Source organism: Python bivittatus, unplaced genomic scaffold (genome assembly GCF_059951505.1).
Source record: "Python bivittatus isolate LINGU-HERP-01145 unplaced genomic scaffold, Pbiv_v1 ctg000810_np1212, whole genome shotgun sequence".
NCBI lineage: Eukaryota > Metazoa > Chordata > Lepidosauria > Squamata > Pythonidae > Python > Python bivittatus.
The window spans coordinates 250,872-271,342 of NW_028277111.1; the positions used below are offsets into that span (position 1 = coordinate 250,872).

Consider the following 20,471-nt stretch of genomic DNA (forward strand, 5'->3'; position numbering starts at 1 on the left):
TGTGACCAACCATAATAATAATAATAGGCCTAGTGGGAAAATGGTCTACCATTCCAGTTGGCTGACCATGTTTCCCATCTAGCACGATGTATGAACCCAGCCGATTGTGCTTACTAACACCACCACCATCTGTTGCAAACAAGCCATGATTTAGTAGTGTGTGTGAACTAGATCAAAGTTGGTTTCCCACAGTGGTCAACCAGGGATCCCAGAAACAGGCCAGGAGGTCTGTCTGCTGTATCTCTCCAGGCAGTGGGCCTGAGAGGCTCAATTTCTTGAGGGACCTCTGTCCTTAGCCCTGAAGCCTCTAAAAGCAGGTCAGTCTTCTTACCTTCTTCTTATTCTTATTCAGCGTTCAGCTGATTGTGGTAAAAGATTTTGGGGCTGTCATCTCCTCCCATCCCCTGAAATCAAAGCATGGGAGTCACCTGCTGCCATCTGGTGGCCAGGATCCACATTGCAGCCTACCTGGTTTCCAGAGACTTGGAGGACGACCTCCTTCAAAGGGCTCTTGAAGCGACTCAGTCATCCCCTGAGGAGGAGGCTGGTCCCCTTGTGGGTTGGGAACAGGCTCAGAAGGGAGGCGGGTGGAATTCATAAACCAGCCTCACAAAGGAGGAGTATAAAATAGGAGGGCCGCCCCTGAAAATCTATATTGGGAACTGTGCTGTTTAGGTTGGGGTTTTTTCCTATAAAGTGCCTTGACAAGGTATAAATGTAATAAATTATCATCATCATCATCTGATGTATTTCCATGTGTTTTCCAAGGCTTAGTCTCTTTCTCTACTTCCAAAGGTCTTGGATAAGTACTGAACAATGGTAATAAATCTTTATCAAGGCACTTTTGAAGACAAATTGTTTTGTATTTTGGTTTTTGGTTTTGGGGGGGGTGTCCTTCCTTCCTTCCTTCCTTCCTTCCTTCCTTCCTTCCTTCCTTCCTTCCTTCCTTCCTTCCTTCTCTCCCTCCCTCCTTCCTTCCTTCCTACCTTCTCTCCTTCTCCTTCTCCTTCTCCTTCCTTCCTTCCTTCCTTCCTTCCTTCCTTCCTTCCTTCCTTCCTTCCTTCCTTCCTTCCTTCCTTCCTTCTCTCCCTCCCTCCTTCCTTCCTACCTTCTCTCCTTCTCCTTCTCCTTCCTTCCTTTCTTCCTCCCTTCCCTCCCTCCCTCCTTCCTTCCCTCCCTCCCTCCCTTCCTTCCTTCCTCCCTTCCTTCTCTCCCTCCTTCCTTCTCTCCCTCCCTCCTTCCTTCCTACCTTCTCTCCTTCTCCTTCTCCTTCCTTCCTTCCTTCCTTTCTTCCTCCCTTCCCTCCCTCCCTCCCTCCCTCCCTCCCTCCCTTCCTTCCTTCCTTCCCTCCCTCCCTCCTCCCTCCCTCCTTCCCTTCCCCTTAGCAGTACTGTATTTCTGTGTCTGTAACCCAGACACAACCATCAGAAGGAACAGAACATCCACCTTATTGGGGATTCAGGTACCTTCAAATGAAGCTGCAACTCCATCAGTAGGAGAGAAAATATTATGGCTACCTGTACACTTTTGGAATTTTATTTCCTTGTCTTGGTTCACAAAACACACTAAGCCATGATGCAATTTGTCCGGTTTTGTTTTCACATGTTCTGTGAACCAGCCACAACTGGATTAGGCATAAGATGACTCATTATGGAATTGCTTCTGCGAGGCACAGGAATTCATACATCATGCTAAACCATAGTTCATTAAGCCACAGTTGGCTTGGTGCACACAACATACTAAGCCACAAACAAAACTTACAAGATGCAGTGTTTGGTTCATGTAATACACTAACACAGGAACAAAACAGTTGCAGTAGTTTAGCCTGAGTTACGAGCATAGTATAACACTAAGCTATCATGTTTAATTGTGGCTCGGCATGCACTATGCACTAGGCATAGTGGTTTACCTAGCAAACCATGGCTTGAATGCAATGGACATAGTTAAGCTTTCATAAGGGGAAGACTTTTTCAAGAATTTCCTTGGGCATAAACAGGTGATGGGGCAAAGGAACATCAAAACCTGATGCCCTTCTTCATAGGCTGAACTTCCATGATCATACATCTCATCCAATAGTCTTCGGTAGCTGTGAATTATGGGAATGGAAGGCCATTAAATTTGGAATGCAACAGGTGGAGAAGGCTGACTATATACAGTGAGGGAGCAGGGTTCATTTAGGGCAGGTTTCCTCAACCTTGGCAACTTGCTGGCTGGGGAATTCTGGAAGTTGAAGTCCACCCGTCTTAAAGTTGCCAAGGTTGAGGAACCCTGATTTAGGGCATCTAAAAGCCATATATGGAAATAACAAGGGGTTACATGGATCTGAGCTCACTATATTAATGCACTCAGTCCTCCCTGTAAGGTTGATTACGCAACTGGCAGATTTCCACTCTATTCAATCCGATGCTTTCTCCTAGAACCATTTCTAGGGAAATGTCACAAAGTCAGTGGGATTTACAGACGCATCTAGCACGTCAGCCATTTATCCTACCATGCATGGGACCCAGCATGGAGACCCAGATGCGATTTCCCAACTGTTGCGAGGGCAATTCCAACGCTAAGGAGAGATGTTTGTTTCATGACCCAGGAGACTATATACATGGAATGACATCATGGAATATTTGTGCATTCTGCCCAGAGTGAGTAAGCACTTGGGCCCTCTCTTTAATAGCTGAGTGGGAGAAATGGACATGTGGCCCCTTCAAAATGCCAAACGCTTGATCCATACCATAATCAAATCCATCTGCAAATGGATGCTTGAATAGAAGTTGTAGAACCATTTTCTATTTAATTCAGATACTGTCCAATCAGTTGGGCTTTAAGGAAGTCAGGTGGCAAGATGAAAGTCAGAGATTAGATACTAGGGCAGATTGAGTTCTTAGGCCTGTTTGAGAAAAAACAGACTCTTACCTGGGGAAGACAATCCTGGAGTGAGTGGGAGGCAGGAGTTAATTCAGGCCTAATTCTCCACTCATTGAAGAAAATCTTGGATTAGAGCAACCTTGCCCAACTAGATGCCTCCAACCGTAAACTCCAAAATTCCCCAGCCAACCTAACCAATTCCAAAGCTGATTGCTCTACTTCTTAGCCTGTGCAGCAAGCCCCCCATGAAGATCTCCAGTGCTTGAAATCCCACCATTTGTTGGGGCTGAGAAGAAGTCAAATCTCTAGCTGCTTTGCAGTAGATTGCCACTGGTTTCTAATCCTGCACCCCCACACAACTGCAGCAACAAGGGGATCCCATGCCCAGAGCAGAAATGGCGAGTGACCACTTCCTTCTCCCCACTGCTTAGAAAGGGGATTCGTTCCTCTACCCAGAAGGAGCAAAGGGACTTTTGCCTCTTTCTTCTAAGCCAGACTTCCCTGGCCTGGATGCCCCCCAGGATCGCCACTCCCAGAATTTTCAACCATGGTCAGGCTAGCTATTTGAGAGACCACCTTTCCCCAATCACATCTACCCGTCCCATTAGGTCCAGCAGGAAGGACATGCTCTGGATCCCATCTGTTAGAGAATGTCATCTGGTGCGGCCCAGGAAGACAGCCTCTTCTGTCGTGGCACCTGAAATTAGATTGGCCCCAATCCTGTCGGCCTTTCACAAGGCCTTAAAGACATGGCTCTGTCGCCAGGTCTAGGGATCTGGGTTTGTGTCTAAGCCCGTGCAATGGTTGAGCTGACCTGTGTTGTGGTTTTTATACCTTGGCTGTATTTTTTAATATGTAAGTTGTTGTGTTGTGTGTGTGTGTGTGTATACATACATACACACACATACATACACATATTTAAATTATTGTTAACCAACCAGAGTCATGAATTTGACGGGCAGCCATATAAATCGGATGGATGGATGATGGATGGATGGATGGATGGATGGATGGATGGATGGATGGACAGACAGACAACTGTAGATAGAGAGAGGCAGGCAGGCAGACAGACAATTGGGTGGCCATATAAATCAGAGGATGGATGGATGGATGGATGGATGGATGGATGGATGGATGGATGGACGGACGGATGGACAGACAGACAATTGTAGATAAAGAGAGGCATGCAGGCAGACAGACAGACAGACAGACAACTGGTGGGCCATATAAATCAGAGGATGGATGGATGGATGGATGGATGGATGGATGGATGGATGGATGGATGGATGGACAGACAGACAATTGTAGATAGAGGCAGGCAGGCAGACAGACAGACAGACAGACAGACAACTGGGTGGCCATATAAATCAGAGGATGGATGGATGGATGGATGGATGGACGGACAGACAATTGTAGACAGAGAGAGGCAGGCAGGCAGGCAGACAGACAGACAGACAGACAGACAACTGGGTGGCCATATAAATCAGAGGATGGATGGATGGATGGATGGATGGATGGATGGATGGATGGATGGATGGATGGATGGATGGATGGACAGACAGACAATTGTAGATAGAGGCAGGCAGGCAGACAGACAGACAACTGGGTGGCCATATAAATCAGAGGATGGATGGATGGACGGATGGACAGACCTGAAGTCCACAATCTGGAGCATTCCCATGTTGGAGAAGAGCTCTGAGAAAAGACAGGACAGCTGGAAAGAATGGGAATGTTTGATCAAAGGGCGATCCTTCCTAAAGTCTTGCACACCGGCTTCATTCCTTTCCTAGGTGCATAAGTGTGGTGAAGAGTCTGATCCTTGGGCCAGATGGAGCCTTCCACACTAACAAAAAATTCCACCCCAAACTCCAGAAACCAGAAAGGGACATAGAACAGAATAGGAAACAGCTGCTTAAAGCTCCAGCACCCAAGACAGCTCTTTGTCACCTATGGAATCCCTTATATAAACACAGAAACATACACTGGCTTGCTTCATTGGGAAAGGTGATATATGCAGTAGCCCAAGTCCAGCTTCTTAATGTTGGCTTTACTTTTTTAAATAAGTAACAACACACAAAGGTATGCATAATCCCAGTCTCCACCCACAACAGAACCTACGATCAACAGAATAAACTTGCTCCCTTGTACTTTGCAGATGGGTGTGAAGAGTCACCCATGACCTCCTTGAGTTGGGGAAACAAGGCTCTGAAGCTGATCCTTAGAAATAACATCTCACAGGAGCTGCCCCCAGATAAAACTGTGCTCTGTTGTCCTAATCTGGTCGATTCATTGACCCCTATAGCCAACCACCAGTATTATTTTGAATGTTGCAAGCAAACGCCGTTTTCACAGGATAGTACTTTCCCCCCCATAAAGGAGGTTTTCATCTGGCAGCCTTTGTGAAGTCAAAATTATTGGCCTAAGCAAAGAGCATCCATTCCAGCTACAGCAGTGTTTTTCAACCTTAGCAGTTTGAAGATGTATGGACTTCAGCTCCCAGAATTCTGGGAGCTCAAGTCCATACATCTTCAAACTGCCAAGGTTGAAAAACACTGAGCTACAGGGAAGAAAACAATACAGGTTAACAGGAAGTAGAGCAATGTCCCAGAGATGGTTGGTTGTAGTTGGACACATCTACAGAGGAAAAACAAAATCAGAATACACTATTATTGGGTCTTGGGAGGAAGCATGAGTCCCTTGATATATTTGGAACAGGGATTGGAATTAGGCACAACGCTCAAATTATTTTACCAAAGTAAATCAATATTCCCCAAGAACACAAGGTGTTCAAAAGCTACTGCCAGAAACATCACTGCACAAGAGGTAGCTGAAGTATGTCAGAGAAGGTGATAGACCAGAAATATTAAATGCTTTTGCCCAAAGGAGAGGTGGACTAGAAAACTCCAAATTACTTCTTCAGACTCTCACTGTTGGGATGTAATAAAAGAACACAACCAAATACATCAGAATCAAAAATGGAATACAGAGGTAACAACCTCAGAAACACAACCGGTGGGCCTGGATATTGTGTCAAATGGAATCGAGCAAGATAATTGCAACAGGACTGCCCAAACTTTGTTCAAGCCGAGAATCGTATCTCACCTTTTAGCGGCTCAGGAGGTCTGGACGTCCGCCAACACAGGTCAAAGAAGTAGACAAGGCCAGGACAGAAACTAAACGTGTTTTAATTTAAATGTAATCAAACTTAATTAAATACACATAATAAGATCACTTTGCCCCTTCTGTTAGACTAAAAAAAAATTACAATTCCATCAACGTATCTGGAGAAGCCCCCCTCAAAAGACTTTGGAGAGGCTGGGTTTGGCCCAGGGACTGTAGACTGTATTCCCCAATGTTGCAGTGACAAAAAAAAGGGGAGGGGGAGCTTGGAGGTATCTGTTATAACTCTCTATCCATCCCCAGTTTCAAAAGTTCCAGTCTGAGGAAGCATCCCAGAGATCAGTGTTTCTCAGCCTTGGCAACTTTAAGGCATGTGGAGTTCAACTCCCAGAATTCCACAGCTAGCATGGCAGGCTGGGGAATTCTGGGAGTTGAAGTCCACATGTCTAAACCTTGCCAAGGTTGAGAAATACTGCCATAGATGATTTGGAATGAGAACTACAATTCTCAGCCAGCACATCCAGGACCCTGTCAATGAATTCTGGAATTTATAGTCCAATATATCAGATTAAAGAAGACAACTCTACAAGATACAACATAAATTGGGTCTGGAGATTAGACACATATACCCTGGAAAAAGTGGGGCGTGGATGGCTGCACAGAACAGGTTGAATGTTCCCGTGGAGAAATGAGAAGCTGCCTCACCCTGAGAAATGGACAGAAATGAAGAAAATCAGTCATACAGAAAACCAATATTGAGAGATGAACTTCTTTTCAACTTGGGGGCTCTGCAGATTTACCTTGACTAATTATCATTGTAGCTTTAACCTTCAAAACCTTTTTTTTCTATCCCCTATTTAAGGACAAAAGCTAAGCTGGCGTCGCTGGGTTTCACTACTCTATTGTGGAAGATGGACATCTTTCTAACCTTTCAGAATGTTCAAAGAGTCTTGGACAAAGGCTCGGTGACTCTTACTACGTTCCTCTGAGTAGAAAGAGGAAGGAAAAAGGCTGAAGTTGAGAAAACGGTTTTTTGCTGGTTGGAAGGTACCTGCTGAATTTATGACCAAGCAGCAATCTGAATGGGGGGTTCCCCCATCCACCACTAATGCTCTAAACCAGTTTTTCTCAACCTCGGCAACTTTAAGCTGTGTGGACTTCAACTCCCAGAATTCCCCAGCCAGCCATGCTGGCTGGGGAATTCTGGGAGTTGAAGTCCACACAGCTTAAAGTTGCAAAGGTTGAGAAACACTGCTCTAAATTGATAAGGGAATGACAAAAATGTAGAAGCAAAAGCAAAGAAACTGGTCATTGAATCGTGGGTATGAAAGATTGGGGGAGACTGGGAAAATACCAGGAGGAAAGTGAGACAGAAATAACCAAAAGATAAGCTACTAACAAACTCCTATCTCATACGTGGAAGTTCAATCCCAGCTGCAAAAAACTCAGGAAGATGACACTCAAAACCTTCAAAAAACCTCTGCCTTAATGAACTTAAAGAAGAGGAGTGGAGAACCCGGTCAGTGTTTCCAAGATTCTGTACCCTCACCCTTAATCGTTGCGTTCAAATCTCTTACTAAAGTCTGTAATTCTCACTTCCTGGATCATGGCCTGCCGTGAGGGCTTGACCGTAGGCTGGGTTCACATAACCCAGTTAGCCACTAAACAGTCATAGCTGTTTGATCCGTTCATACCAATCGCACTAACCTCATCCTAAATGGTCTCCACCCACTTCTCCAATCCAGTCTGAGACCCCACGAATACAGGTTTTATGCCAAGCAAGCAGCTTGGGGGCTACCACCAGTATTTGGGAGACCCTTCCGTGTTCCCAGATCTTGGCAGGGAGGTTAATAAGGGAGTGCCTAATGCTATCAGCCACTCTGCAGCTCTGGAGGATGAGTGGGCAAGGTTTGGTTGACCAGTTAACCATCTTTAGATGTCTGCAATGTAGCTCATTGGGAGAAGATAGATGGGTTCGCAATGACCCCAGTAATTTGGGATTAAAACTGTCCCTCTTTTCTTCCCAAATCAACCTATTCCAATAGATCTTATCCCAAGGATGAATTTTCCCAATACTCAGCTAACATCTGCTTCCACTCCTACGTCTTCTGCACAACACCCACAAAATCTTGCAGAGCAAAGCCAGTTTGGATGATCAGATCCCCTTGCACCCCCCTAATATCAAATGACACAACAAATTTTCTTTGGTTTTGAACTTTATTTGGACTTCAGCCTGAATGTGTGTGAATGAAGCTGGGTTCACACCTGGCTAGGCCTTAATAGAGGTGGCCTAACTTTGGCTTAGTGTGTTGTGTGAGCCTTCCCATGCAGTTAACCATGGTTAAGATTAACTAAGTCTAAGTGATACACTATGCTCACATGTTGGCTAAAAGGTCAGACTAAAAGTGGGAAGACACAAGGTTAAATCCCTAGTCAACAACACACAAAGTTGTCTATCATTTTCTCTCCTACTAGCCTACCTGACTATCTTGCCCTGTGGGGGGTGCTACGTTGGGAAAGGATACATCGGTAATGGTGGGTGGGAATATCCTTGAAATACAGGAGGAGGAAGGGCCACAGACAGGGCAATGGTCAGATAAGAGGCAGCTTAGCCCACAGGACGAATAGGGGTGTGGTAAACATCTCAGAAGGGACCCTCTCTGATTGCCTGGAAAGTAAAGGTGAGGGGGGAGAGGTGGGCTTTCAGACTTGCAAGATTCTGTTACTGTAATCTTACAGAAAAGGTAGTGTTAGTACTCATGGTGCTGGTTTCTTGTCTGCACTACCTTGAAGGGCTGACAGCATTTGAACAGGAAAAGCAACCTATAGCTGTAGGCATTCATCACCCCCTTCTGAATTTACTGCTCTGAATTGAGAGGGCATTCCCCCCGCCCATTTTGAAGTAGAAAGCACAGCGAAAAAAAATGTGTAAAATAGTATAACCAATAAGACAAAACCCTCAACATTTCCCTTAACATTGGGGGGAGGGGGTTATTTTAAAATTCCTGGTCCCACCTGACACACCCTCCTTTTATTTTTTCTGAATGCTTGTCCTGCTCACAGTGGCCTCATTTTGGCCCCCCTCCCCAACTTCTAAGTACAGGCCTGGCTACTGAGATTATCCACTGCTGTGTAAGAGGAAGTCCATGGAGAATCTTCCAACCTGAGATCTTTTCCATTACAGCAGAATCTTGGATCCTTCCTCTAAGACAGTGTTTCTCAACCTTGGCAGCTTTGCTGGCTGGGAAATTCTGGGAGTTGAAGTCCACTCATCTTCAGGTGGCCAAGGTTGAGAAACTCTGCTCTAAGATGATGCTCTTTTCCCTTAGTCAGACACACGTCCTTCTGGTGATGAGAACCACCCTCAAAACTACATTTGCTGCTTCTGAACCCGTCCTCTGCAAGCTCCCTATCCTAATTCTCTGTCTACTCATGTCTTTACCCAGCATTTTGTAAGAACAGGAGAGCGCCTGCTGGATCAGGCCAAAGGCTCACCGAGTCCAAGATCATGCATCCAGATGTGACCAAACTGGATCCCCTTGGAAAAAATCCACCAGCAGCATCTGAAAGCAGGAGCGTGTTCAGACTTTATTCTGCACCATCTGGAAGCCAGAAGCTTCCACTCCCAATCTTTGTGATAAGGTGGAGCCCTGCAAGCGGACCGTGATCAACAGCTTAGCTCCATGAATCTAAAAGTTGGTCGCCGTGGCTCTCTCGTTGAGCTGCAAAACCCAGTTAGCTATGCATGGTGCAAACCAGGACTTGTTTGTTCCGAATCTCTCCTCATTCAATGTTTCCAGAGGAGCCCAGCTTATACTACTTAGGTCAGGGGGCAAATCCCCCCCCCCTTCATCATGTTCTCTATTCTATGCATACATTTTATACAAATCTATCAAGTCTCTCTTCCCCTTATGCGTGTTCTTCTTAAACACACGTGCATCTTAACCATTAGATGCTTAGCAACCTGGAAGCCACTGTATCCAAACCTATTTTCTCCTTGATTATTAATATTGACTACATGATACAGTCAAAAGACATGCTCCTTTGAAATTAATTTGTCAGGGGTGCCTACAATTGGGGACTAGAGCTATTAGAGATGGAGGAGACCAAATGTCCCCCTCCTCCTCCTCTGCCACCCCTTCCTTCTCTTAGCACAGTGGGGATACCCACGCCCTGCCATAACGGGGTTTGTTGAGATTTATCTTCCCAGACTGGGTGAATCAGTCTGCTGTGGTTTGTAAACCATGATTTATGCCTTAGCCCATTTTTGCAAATCCTGCCACTGGACTGTTGCTAGGCAAACCACGGTTTAGCAAAATGTGGCTCATTCACAGAGCTTCCCACCAAACAATGGCAGGATTTGCTGACTTTGGGCAAACTTACAATCCACATAAGCTTTGATGAATCACTTGGCACATCAGATGAAGCCAGCCGCTGCTTACAAAAGTGTACGCCTTTTTATAAATTGTGTTCGTTGGAAAAGGTGCTACCAGACTCTTTCTGATTTTTTGCTACGACTTCACAAGTGAACGTGTATGCTTTGCGAGGGCAGGTTATTCAGGGTTAATTAAACCCATTGCCTGCGGGGACACCTTTGGGTCAGTCAAAACAGCATCCACCTAAAAGGGAGGTAGGGATGTGCTTGGGAAACCCAAAGCTATAGAGAAGAATAAAACATGATTTCACAAAAAAGACCCCTAAATGGGAAGGGGGAGGCCTAAAACAGCTCAGTAATTGAGCAAGTTATTCAGGTATGCCTGTTAGATGCTGGTGTCTTTGGAAAAAGGAAGGGCATAACGCTAGAAGGAACGGAATGGAGTATGCTGGAGGAGGGCAAGGCTGGCTGGAATATCTTGCAATCTTCTGTTCCAGACCCTTCTCTCTTTTGTAATATACAATTTTGTATATCCTTGCAAATAAGCTGAGAATTTTAGGCTCCAAAACATGCCCCAAAAATCGGATCTGGCTTCTCTGTGAGTATGTAATGGTAATACTTTTTTAAAGGACCCAAATATCCTGTATAATCCTATCTGTGGCTAAGCAGACCCTTGAATTTTTAATGCAAATACTGTAACAAATGCGGCTTATCTGGGCGGCACGTTTTTCACAGTATTTTGGTGAAAAATTCGAGGGTCGGTCTATCCACGGATGGGCTTACACATGAGTCTAGACACATGACTTCTACACTGTGAAAACTCCAGCAGAGGGAGGCAACAGGCATCCGATTCAGAACGCCTCCCAGCCGCCTGAACCAGACGCACTGGCCTTCTAAAACTGGGGATTCCTGGACACGGTGCATAACCTGCAGTGACCACTACGTGGAACGTGGCTGCTGCCCGGGAGGGCAGGGAGCAGGCTGCTCCATCAAAATGCACAGCTACTTTAGCGTGCCAATCCAAACGTCACAAAACCACAGGCAAGTTTTTGACATTGGCTTCAAGTTGGATTTTAGCAATGCTGAGAAGGGTGGAGCGGGGAGAGGAGAAAAAGTAAAGCCTATGAAATATATTCTAGTTCTCTGAAAAGATTTTGCCCAACTCTGGATTTTTTCTGTTGGGTTTTCACAGACTAAGAGGGTTCTCTTTGCTTTTTAGCTGCTGAATCCGACTCAACGGTATCTCAGCCTTCTTCTTCCAGAGACCAAAGATGCTTTTTCACTTATTACTCACAGATATTCTGCTCCTGAATGTGGGGGATCTACAGAGTTATCAGGTAGCTAATTACAGCAGGGGGTGTGCTAATAATGGAAGGCTCAACATTTGCTGGCTTAGGGTCTCGGGGAAGCCCGCTTCGAAGCTCTCTTGTCTGCACAAGGCTTTGCTCTCTTTCTAAAACCAACCGACAATCTGAGCTTCCATCCTTTATACTACCCTATTTTTTTTTTCAGCCTACCTCTATCTTCCAAAACCACCACACTAATTCTATAGCCTGGCATTCTCTAGTCTCGCATCCTGCCCGCACAACGCAGGGCTGCCAAATTCCAATACCTTAGGGACTAGCACCCTTGCTAGAAGTATCACAAGGACAGGCTCCATCCTAAGGGAGAGACTCAGCACCAGTCAGAGAGGGGACATCCTGCCCATGAAGTCGCTCGGGCCCTGCTCAGCCCCCTCCCACAAGCCGCCCCTGTGGTAACTCTCGGCAGAGTGGTTCTTCTGATGGGTGGTCAGTAGCGAGTGCGAACTGAAGCTCCTCCCGCATTCGTTGCAGATGTAAGGCGTGTATATGGAATGTGTCCTCATGTGCCGCGTGAGTTTGGAACTCGAGATGAACCTCTTCCCACACTCGGTGCAGCCATAGGGCCTCTCCCCCGTGTGGACCCGCTGGTGCGTGTTCCGAGTCGATAGATGGCTGAAGCTTTTCCCGCAAACATTGCAGCGGTACGGCTTCTCGCCCGTGTGGATCCGCTGGTGCTTGCTCAGGTTGGAGCTGTAGCTGAAGCTCTTCCCGCACTCGGGGCAGCTGTAGGGCTTCTCGCCCGTGTGGACCCGCAGGTGCTTCGTGAGATCCGAATTCTGCTGGAAGCATTTCCCACAGTCTGGACAACCATAGCCATAGGGCATCTCTTCCATGTGGATCCTCTGGTGAGTGACCAGGCCCCGGTGCTGGCTGAAGCATGCCCCACACTCAGAACACACATAGGGCATCTCCCCGGTGTGGGTCCTCTGATGGATCAGGAGGTTGGAGCGCTGGGCAAAACATTTGCTGCACTCCGGGCACTGGTGGGGCTTCTCGCCCGAGTGGATCCTCTGGTGCTTCAAAAGGTTGGAACTCTGCCGGAAGCATTTCCCGCACTCGGGGCAGGGGTATGGCTTCTCCCCCGTGTGGATCCGCCGATGGATCGTAAGGCTCGAACGCTGCGTAAAATGCTTCCCGCAGTCAGGGCACTGGTGCGGGCTCTCTGCTGCATGGACCCGCTGGTGTTTGAAGACAGCCGGGCTTGGGCGGAAAGTAATCCTGCTGTCGGGGCCTTGGGAGATCCTCTGGCCCAGCTGGGCTCTGCCAGGACTCTTCAATCCGTTTTCAGTACTTCGATTAACCGACTTCTCAGCGTGGTCCCCATTGGAGCTCCCCAGGTCTGAAACAAAAGGGAGCGAGAGGCCTTACTTGGCCCAATAACATCAGCTGTCCCACCACCTGCCCTCCACAGTCACTTCCTGGCTGGATTACTGTAACTCGCTCTACGTGGGGCTGCCCTTGAAGAGCATTCGCAAGCTGCAGCTGGTCCAGAATGCAGTGGGGTGGGAAGTCTTGGGTGCTTCACGATACACCCACGTGCAATTCAAGAGGGCAGTTGCCACCTATAAAGCCTTATGTGTGCAGGACCATTGATACCCAATCGTTTCTGCTTGCCCCACCAGAACTGGCAGGTTTGGCATGCTCCAGGTCCCTTCTGTTACAAATATCCTGTGGGATCTAGGAGTCACACCTTCTCTGTTGTGGTACCACCTGCCCTATAGCACAGCATCCCCTCCCCCCCACCAGACAACCCCAGCTCTTCTGGCTTTGTGCAAGGCATTAAAGATCTGGATGTTAACCCAGGAGCTGGGGCCAGGAGGTTCAACCAGCCCTGTCAGTGAATTGTTGTTGGTCTGTATGAATTAATGTTGGATTTTTAGGCCACGGCATATGTTACGTATTATCAGATTTCTAACGGTGGATTATGTTTCTATCTATCTATCATCTATCTATCTATCTATCTATCTATCTATCTATCTATCTATCTATCTATCATCTATCTATCTATCTATCATCTATCTATCTATCTATCTATCTATCTATCTATCTATCTATCTATCTATCTATCTTATCCCTGCCCATCTCCCCCCAGTGGGGGACTCTGGGCGGCTTACAACAGATTAAAGCAATAAATAAATATATAGTTAAAATTTATAAGAAAACACATTTACACAGAGTAAGCCTCTGTATGCTGCCCAGAGTCAATGCCATGGGACTGGTGGCTAAATAAATGCTTTAAATAAGTAAATACATGGGATAATTAAATGCTTTCACAGACAGAAATAGCAGCTAGAGCTGAGTAATGCCTGCAGGCTGCTATCTAGGTTTCAAGATAACCATGCCCTCTTTGAGGATGTGATATGTCAGAGGCCTACAACCTTTTTTGAGAACTACACTTGGCATTTGGGAAGGCCATGTGCAAAAGTGGGGGGAGACAAGGAAATCTAACACTGGTTTAATTGAATTAAATTAATGCCTTCAATAAATAGAATGATTTACCGCGGCATTAGCAATGTGCCTTTTCTGTGGTATTTAGAATGGCAACCTGGCATTGCTGAAGGGGCTTGAAGATTTTTTTTTTTAATTAAATGTATTTTGTTTTATTGTAGTTGTTGCAAATATCATGGTTTCCTGGACAGTCTCGTTGTCTGATTACTTCATCTGAGATCCAACCTTGCAGATACTTGCCAACTGGGTTTTACTTATTAAAGCAGTGTTTCTCAACCTTGGGAACCTTAAGACGTGTGGACTTCAGCTCCCAGAATTCCCCAGCCAGCATGGCTGGCTGGGGAATTCTGGGAGTTGAAGTCCACACGTCTTAAGGTTCCCAAGGATGAGAAACAGTGTGTTAAAGTAAAGCCAAGCAATGAAGCCAAGCAGGGCCACAGAACCACCTTTCCCAATCCGGTGCCTGCTAGATATGTTGAGAATGCAACTCCCAGAATTATCAGTCCCCCTGACCATGGGAATTCTGGGTCTTGGAGTCCCCACAACCCTGGAGAGCACCTGATGAATTAGGACAGGTGATCTTACAGCTTCCTAAGAACCAGGGGCAGGAGATTCTTACCCAGAATTCTGGCATCTTGCTTCATCTCTCTGTGGATCCGTTTCAGCCCAACGCCCACAGGAGATGGCTTCATCTCAGCCCAGTTTGCCACTTGAGCTCCCCGAGTCTGAAAGAAGAGCAGAATGCAGGACCTTGAAAAACCATCATTTCCAAGGTCTTTTGCTAAGCCCCCGTTTATCACCAGCCCCAATGAAAGACAACGGATGTCCCACCAGAACAGCTAGCATCCATTTCACCCACTCCCCTCCATCTTCCCAGAATTCAATAGGCACTGTCACACAGTTTTTCACATGTAGCTGCACAATCAGGCTGCATAACAGGAGGAACAGGCTGGTCCCACTGCCTCACCCAGCTGGAAGCTATTCCATCCTTCTGTAGGAATATCTTTCACCCAAGCAGTCATGATGAAGAACTCTGGGGGGCTAAGATTACTTTCCCCACCTCTTTCTCCATCCTTTCTTCCTTAGTATCATGTTATGTGGTATAGGACCAGATTATTTGTAGGACCGCCTGTCCCCAAAGGTATCTGCCCATCTCCCACGCTCCAACACAAAGGACGCACTCCAGATCCCCTCACTGAAATGATGTCACCTTATGGGACCTAAGGTTTTACTTGTTAAAGCAGTCTTTCTCAACCTTGGGAGCCTTAAGACGTGTGCACTTCACCACTCCTTCTCGGTGGTGGCCCCTACTTTCTGGAACGATCTTCCCCCAATATATGATTGGCCCTGACCCTTTAGAAAATCAAGACCTAGCTTTTTCCCCAAGCCTTGGGTCACGATAAGTAGAGCCCCAACTGGATGAATTACAATATACATTACTTCTGGTTTCCATTACAGTTTTAGTTGGTTTTTAATGCTAGGTGTTATTTTTCTTTGTGATTTGTATTTCTTGCTGATTTTTGTACACTGCCCAGAGTCATGTTGCTTAAGTTAGGCAGCCATCTAATACTCTAAATATAAACAAGCAAATGTCGTGTAGATTCTTAATGTGAAGGCAGGGACCCTCTTATTTATAAAACATTTATAAACAAGGGAGCTTTATAAATAAGGGAGCTTGTGGGGGAAGAAGCTAAAATGTTTTGGAAAAAGAACTCTTACGGGCTAGGAACCTGATCTTGAAAAGAAGAGGAAGGTGATCCTCAAGAATTTAATAATCTTTCTGATCCGTAACCCTGGCTAAAAGAGGAAGAGCAAACCCAGCCCAAATGCTTACATAAACTGGTAAACAGGTTAAACAACAAACTATGGCAAAAACAAAAGAATCACAGAACTGAAAGGGACACCTCCTCTATTCGGGATTCTAAAATAGTTTATTTAGAAAATGTGCATAGCCCCCCACTCTTACATACATAACCCTAAGTGGTTAATAACAATCCACCCAAATACATAGTAAGACCTCTATCAAAAATATACAAAACAAAACTTAAAATCGTCATCCGAGCATTTTGTGCAAAGGACAAGGAAGCTCAGCGCTAGCAAACATACCTGTTTTTCCCTTCTCTCGGCCTCTTGCTGCCTGCGCAGGAAGGCCTCCGCCAGGGGCACAGCTTGGGCGCACGACTCCGGGCCATGCTCTCGTACCCAGCTCTGGATCTCCTGGGGCAGGAGGGTCAGGAACTGCTCCAGGACCAGGAGGTCTAAGATCTGCTCCTTGGTATGTTTCTCCGGCTTCAGCCACCCCCGGCACAGCTCCCGAAGCTGGCTGCACACCTCCCGGGGGCCCCGGGCCTCGTGGTAGCGAAACTGCCGGAAACGCTGGCGCTGCGCCTCCATCCGGAGGGCGTCCACTTTCAAGATGGCCGCCTTGACTTTGGCGTATTCGCCCCGGTCTTGGAGGCTAAGGTTACTGTAGGCCTCCTTGGCTTCCCGGCCCAGGACAGGCAAGAGGCGAGCCAGCCACTCTCGGCGGGGCAACTGGCAGGTTCCAGCCAGACGTTCAAAGGAGGCGAAGAAGGCCTTGTTGTCCCCCCAAGGGACGGGGTCCTCGGCCAGCTGCTGGTGTCCCTCCCCCAGAGGAGAGCACCTGAGAGCAGAGAGGAACTCCTGCCACTGGGCTTCCCAGAGTTCAGGCAAGCCCCCCTCTGGCTCCTGCTTCACTTGCTGTGGGGCGGCCCAGTTCAGGAACTCTCGGATGGTCCCCACTTGGAGGACCCGCGGCAGCTTCCCTGCTCTGTCCGCTCCCTCTGCCCTTCTGGGGCCGGTGGTCTCACAGGCTTCCATTTTGACCCCCACGGGCCTCGGGAAGCCCTCGGCTGTTCTGGCCCTCTGCTCAGCTGCCATGGCCTCTCGAAAAGCAGAAGCAGGCCTCGGGGGGCAACAGAATTTGCAATTTCAGTCAATCTTGGGCTGGAAGCTGACAGGACTATCCAGAATTTGTCTTTGTTTCCCTCCCTTCTCTCTCAGCAGATAAGGCAGTTTCCCCCTGGATCTTGGCCCAGGAGGGAAGGGTTTTAAAGAAGCAACTGGCTGTGCAACATAAGTCAGCAGCAAAGTGGCACTCTCTGAGGAGAAAAACAGAGAATGTGAGAAACTGCCAGCCCCAACACTTTTATCAGGAGGGGCTGTAGGACCAGAATCTTGCAAGCCTGATTGTGCCGTACCCCCTCCCTTTCTTATACCCACGAGAATGAGGGAGGTGTCTCTCTGAGCCTCTTCCGCATATTTCCTGCTTGTTTTGGACTTAAGCAATGTTTTTCTCCATGCATCGCTTTGGTAAAAGACCTGGCTTATCTCTGTCAAGATCCACTTCCTTACTCTCTGCAGAAGCCCTGCACAGATGATCTCGGGTAGTTTTCAGCTCAAGCATACTCAATGAGTTGATGGGTGAAAAGGCTAAGCAAGCGTAATGGAATTGTCAGAGCCTGGGAACGGGAATTCTAACTTGCAAAGATTTGTGCATTCCTTCCTTACGATCAGGCAGGTGGGGAGCACATCCCCACTGTACCAAGAGACAGTTAGGAGAAAGAGGACACTTCAACCTACTTACTCACAAATGGACTGCTAAAGAACACACATCCAGTTTCCAAGACACCATCACCTAATTCTTTTGATTGATTGAACGATTATGTGCCATCAAGTCAGTGTCGACTCTTAGCAACCTTTTTTTTTTTTTTTAATCTGCACTCAGTCGCTGCCGACTCTGCAGTGACTGCTTGGACGAGTCCTTTGCAGTTTTCAAGGCAACTTTTTTTCGGAAGTGGTTTGCCAGAGCCTCCTTCCTAGGGCAGAGCCCAGCTGGCGAGCGCAGGAGGCGGCGTTTCCGTTGCTTCGCGCCCTTTTCGGGCATGCGTGGTTTTTCACGCTTACCGGCAACTGCTCCCGACTCCTTTTGCAAGGCGCCGCCAGCATTTTCCTCCCACCCAAGTGAGAGTACCCATTTATCTACTCACGTGAGTTTTCGAACTGTTGGGTTTACAGGAACTGGGGAGGAAACAGGAGCTCACCCTGCTAACGCGAAGGCAGGACTCGAACCGCTGAAGCATCGACCATTTCTGGCCAGCAACTTTCAGCGTCATTAAGCCGCTGCGCCACCGCATCCCCTTCAACCATGCAGACACATTTTCTCCATGACGATCTGTCCCTAGCCTGGTCTTTCAGGGTCCTAACTCCTTACCTTTCCATAAATCTGGCTGGTAGGACACTGTGAGAATTTAGTTTTCGTGGCTGCAAGCCATCATTAGGGTCCTGACAGCAGGGTTAGACACGGTTACTCCTTGGGGGAGCGAAGAAAATCACAGGCAAGCTAGACCACGAACCTGGCAAACTGCTTCCCTATGGTTTCCAAGTCAGCCAAAGCCAAGACGGGATTCTCCCAGCTGTGTTTGGTAGGACAGACCAGCCGCTGGAAGAGGCCAGATCCCAAGGCTGGTAAAATTTGGCAACCAGGAGCATTTATGTGCTGGTTCAACTAGTGATCATGCCACCAGTTCACAATCATACGCAAGCATGAGGCCGCACAGAAACGCAGAAACAGCAAGACAACACTCCCACAAAGAGATCCAGCCACAGGAAAATAAAACACCCAGTGACAGGTCAGAAGTTTTAATTGTCACAAGGAACTAAAGCGCTTTGGGGAGATTAAAGCACGTTGCATATAAGGAACCCGTTGCACGCTTCACAAAAATTGTGCAAGAGACGTCCGTATTATCAGAGCAGACTTGGGGCAGGTGGGGAGACAGGAGGGAAGAGGAAGATGAGACTGATAATCAGGACTAAATAAAAGCTTATATAGATATGTACCTACATTAGTAATTGCCCTGCAACTTTAATCGTTTCGTAATAAACAAAACTTCAAGGCAAGCACTTTCCGGATGCTGCCCCCTGTGATGCAGGAGGACGGCTATGACAATCTGGCCCACAACTGAAGAGCTGTGGCTTTCACAGGGCCTTTGATATGCAAATATTAAGCAGACAATAAACACTGGGAGCGGCTTCACCTGTTAATCTGGGCAGATCAAAGCCACCCTAACAGGCATAGCTGCAGGAGCCAATTCGAAGAGCTGGCAACCTGAATGCCCGGCATCTGCCTTTTCCAACCAGAAAAGAGGCACTGGACTATAAATCCCATCCTCCCCACCCGTTATTCCCTGCCTGCATAGATGTTCCCCATACCCTCCTTCCTACGCAATCCTGAGGGGCGGGCCTGCCATTGCACAGCCGCCCTCCCTGGCCGGCCGGGCTTTTCCACGGATTTGCACGGCGCAGGATTACACTCCCCCTCGCTCCCCGGCCGGCAAGCGAGGAGATGGGAGTTGTAGTCCTTGCTAGCCGCAGAGCCTCGGGGCGGGGAAGCCAGCAGGCCCGGGCTTCAACATTGCACGGATTTTGCACGGCGCGGGATTACACTCCCCCTCGCTCCCCGGCCGGCAAGCGAGGAGATGGGAGTTGTAGTCCTTGCTAGCCGCAGAGCCCCGGGGCGGGGAAGCCAGCAGGCCCGGGCTTCAAAGGCTTTGCAGCTACGCAGCTCTTGCCCGGGATTCCTCCCCTCCCCTCCCCTCCCCTCCCCTCCCCACCCCACCCCAGACGGGGCGGGAGGCGCCGCCGGCCCTCCCCTTTCGCCCCTCGCAGCTGCCCAGGTCGGGCGCCTCCCGCCCTTGCAAAAGCCGCTCACCTGCTGGCGCGCGCGCCTCGCCCTGGCCACGCGCCGCTCGCCCGACCAGCTCCTCCGGACCAGCCCCGACGCCAGTTCCCCCCGCCCCCCAGGGCAGATAAAACAGCACAGGAAGGTGCATCGAGTATTTAAATCCCCCCAAACCCCTCTCCGCGTCCCGGGCCTCTCTAGCAAGCAGCCTCTCTCGCTCTCTTTAACCCACTGAGTACCTTGCTCCGGAGAGGCTCCGCGGGAGCCCTTCCCTGCCAACCCGAAATCCAGGCGCAAAGCGGAGGCGTTCTCTTGCGAGGCAACCGCTCGGCTGCAGGAGATTGCCTTGTTTTGTTTTGTTTTATTTTGTTTTATTTTATTTTATTGATTCTCCTGTTTATCCGGCGGCCGGCCTTCCAGGGCTGTCGCTCTGGAGGCTGTGCGGGCCGGCAGGGGTGAGCATTGCCGGGCCGTGCATTCCCACGGGCAGGTGGGAGAGGCGGACGCGGCGCTCACGCTCCTCGCGGTTCACAAATTCTGCGAGGTATTTACGGTGTTTCTCAAACTTGGCCACTTTACGACGGGTGGACTTCAACTCCCA

At 48.1% G+C, this 20,471-nt stretch overlaps 1 protein-coding gene across 3 annotated transcripts; it reads right to left on the minus strand.

Moving 5' to 3' along the window:
* Positions 1 to 7,165: 7,165 nt before the first annotated feature.
* On the minus strand, positions 7,166 to 20,050 carry LOC103059133 (uncharacterized). Of its 3 annotated transcripts, none has more exons than XM_088129570.1 (4): positions 19,901 to 20,050; positions 16,276 to 17,291; positions 14,789 to 14,894; positions 7,166 to 13,060 (listed from the first exon to the last, which is right to left on the minus strand). In XM_088129570.1, exons 2-4 carry the CDS (start codon positions 17,068 to 17,070, stop codon positions 12,042 to 12,044), a joined length of 1,920 nt encoding a protein of 639 aa, XP_087985696.1. In that variant the 5' UTR covers positions 17,071 to 17,291; positions 19,901 to 20,050; the 3' UTR covers positions 7,166 to 12,041. The 3 variants fall into 3 exon arrangements, with proteins under 3 accessions (XP_087985696.1, XP_087985697.1, XP_007441549.1); XM_088129571.1 differs by lacking the exon at positions 19,901 to 20,050 and adding an exon at positions 18,180 to 19,764; XM_007441487.4 differs by lacking the exon at positions 19,901 to 20,050 and having other exon boundaries at positions 16,276 to 19,764.
* Positions 20,051 to 20,471: the final 421 nt, after the last annotated feature.

Coding starts and splice junctions, on each gene's coding strand:
- LOC103059133 (XM_088129570.1), bottom strand. CDS start 17,070: ATGGCAGCTGAGCAGAGGGCCAGAACAGCCGAGGGCTTCCCGAGGCCC. Junction 14,895..16,275: donor CCGAGAGAAGGGAAAAACAG/GTATGTTTGCTA, acceptor CTCTTCTTTCAG/ACTCGGGGAGCTCAAGTGGC. Junction 13,061..14,788: donor GCAAGATGCCAGAATTCTGG/GTAAGAATCTCC, acceptor CTTTTGTTTCAG/ACCTGGGGAGCTCCAATGGG.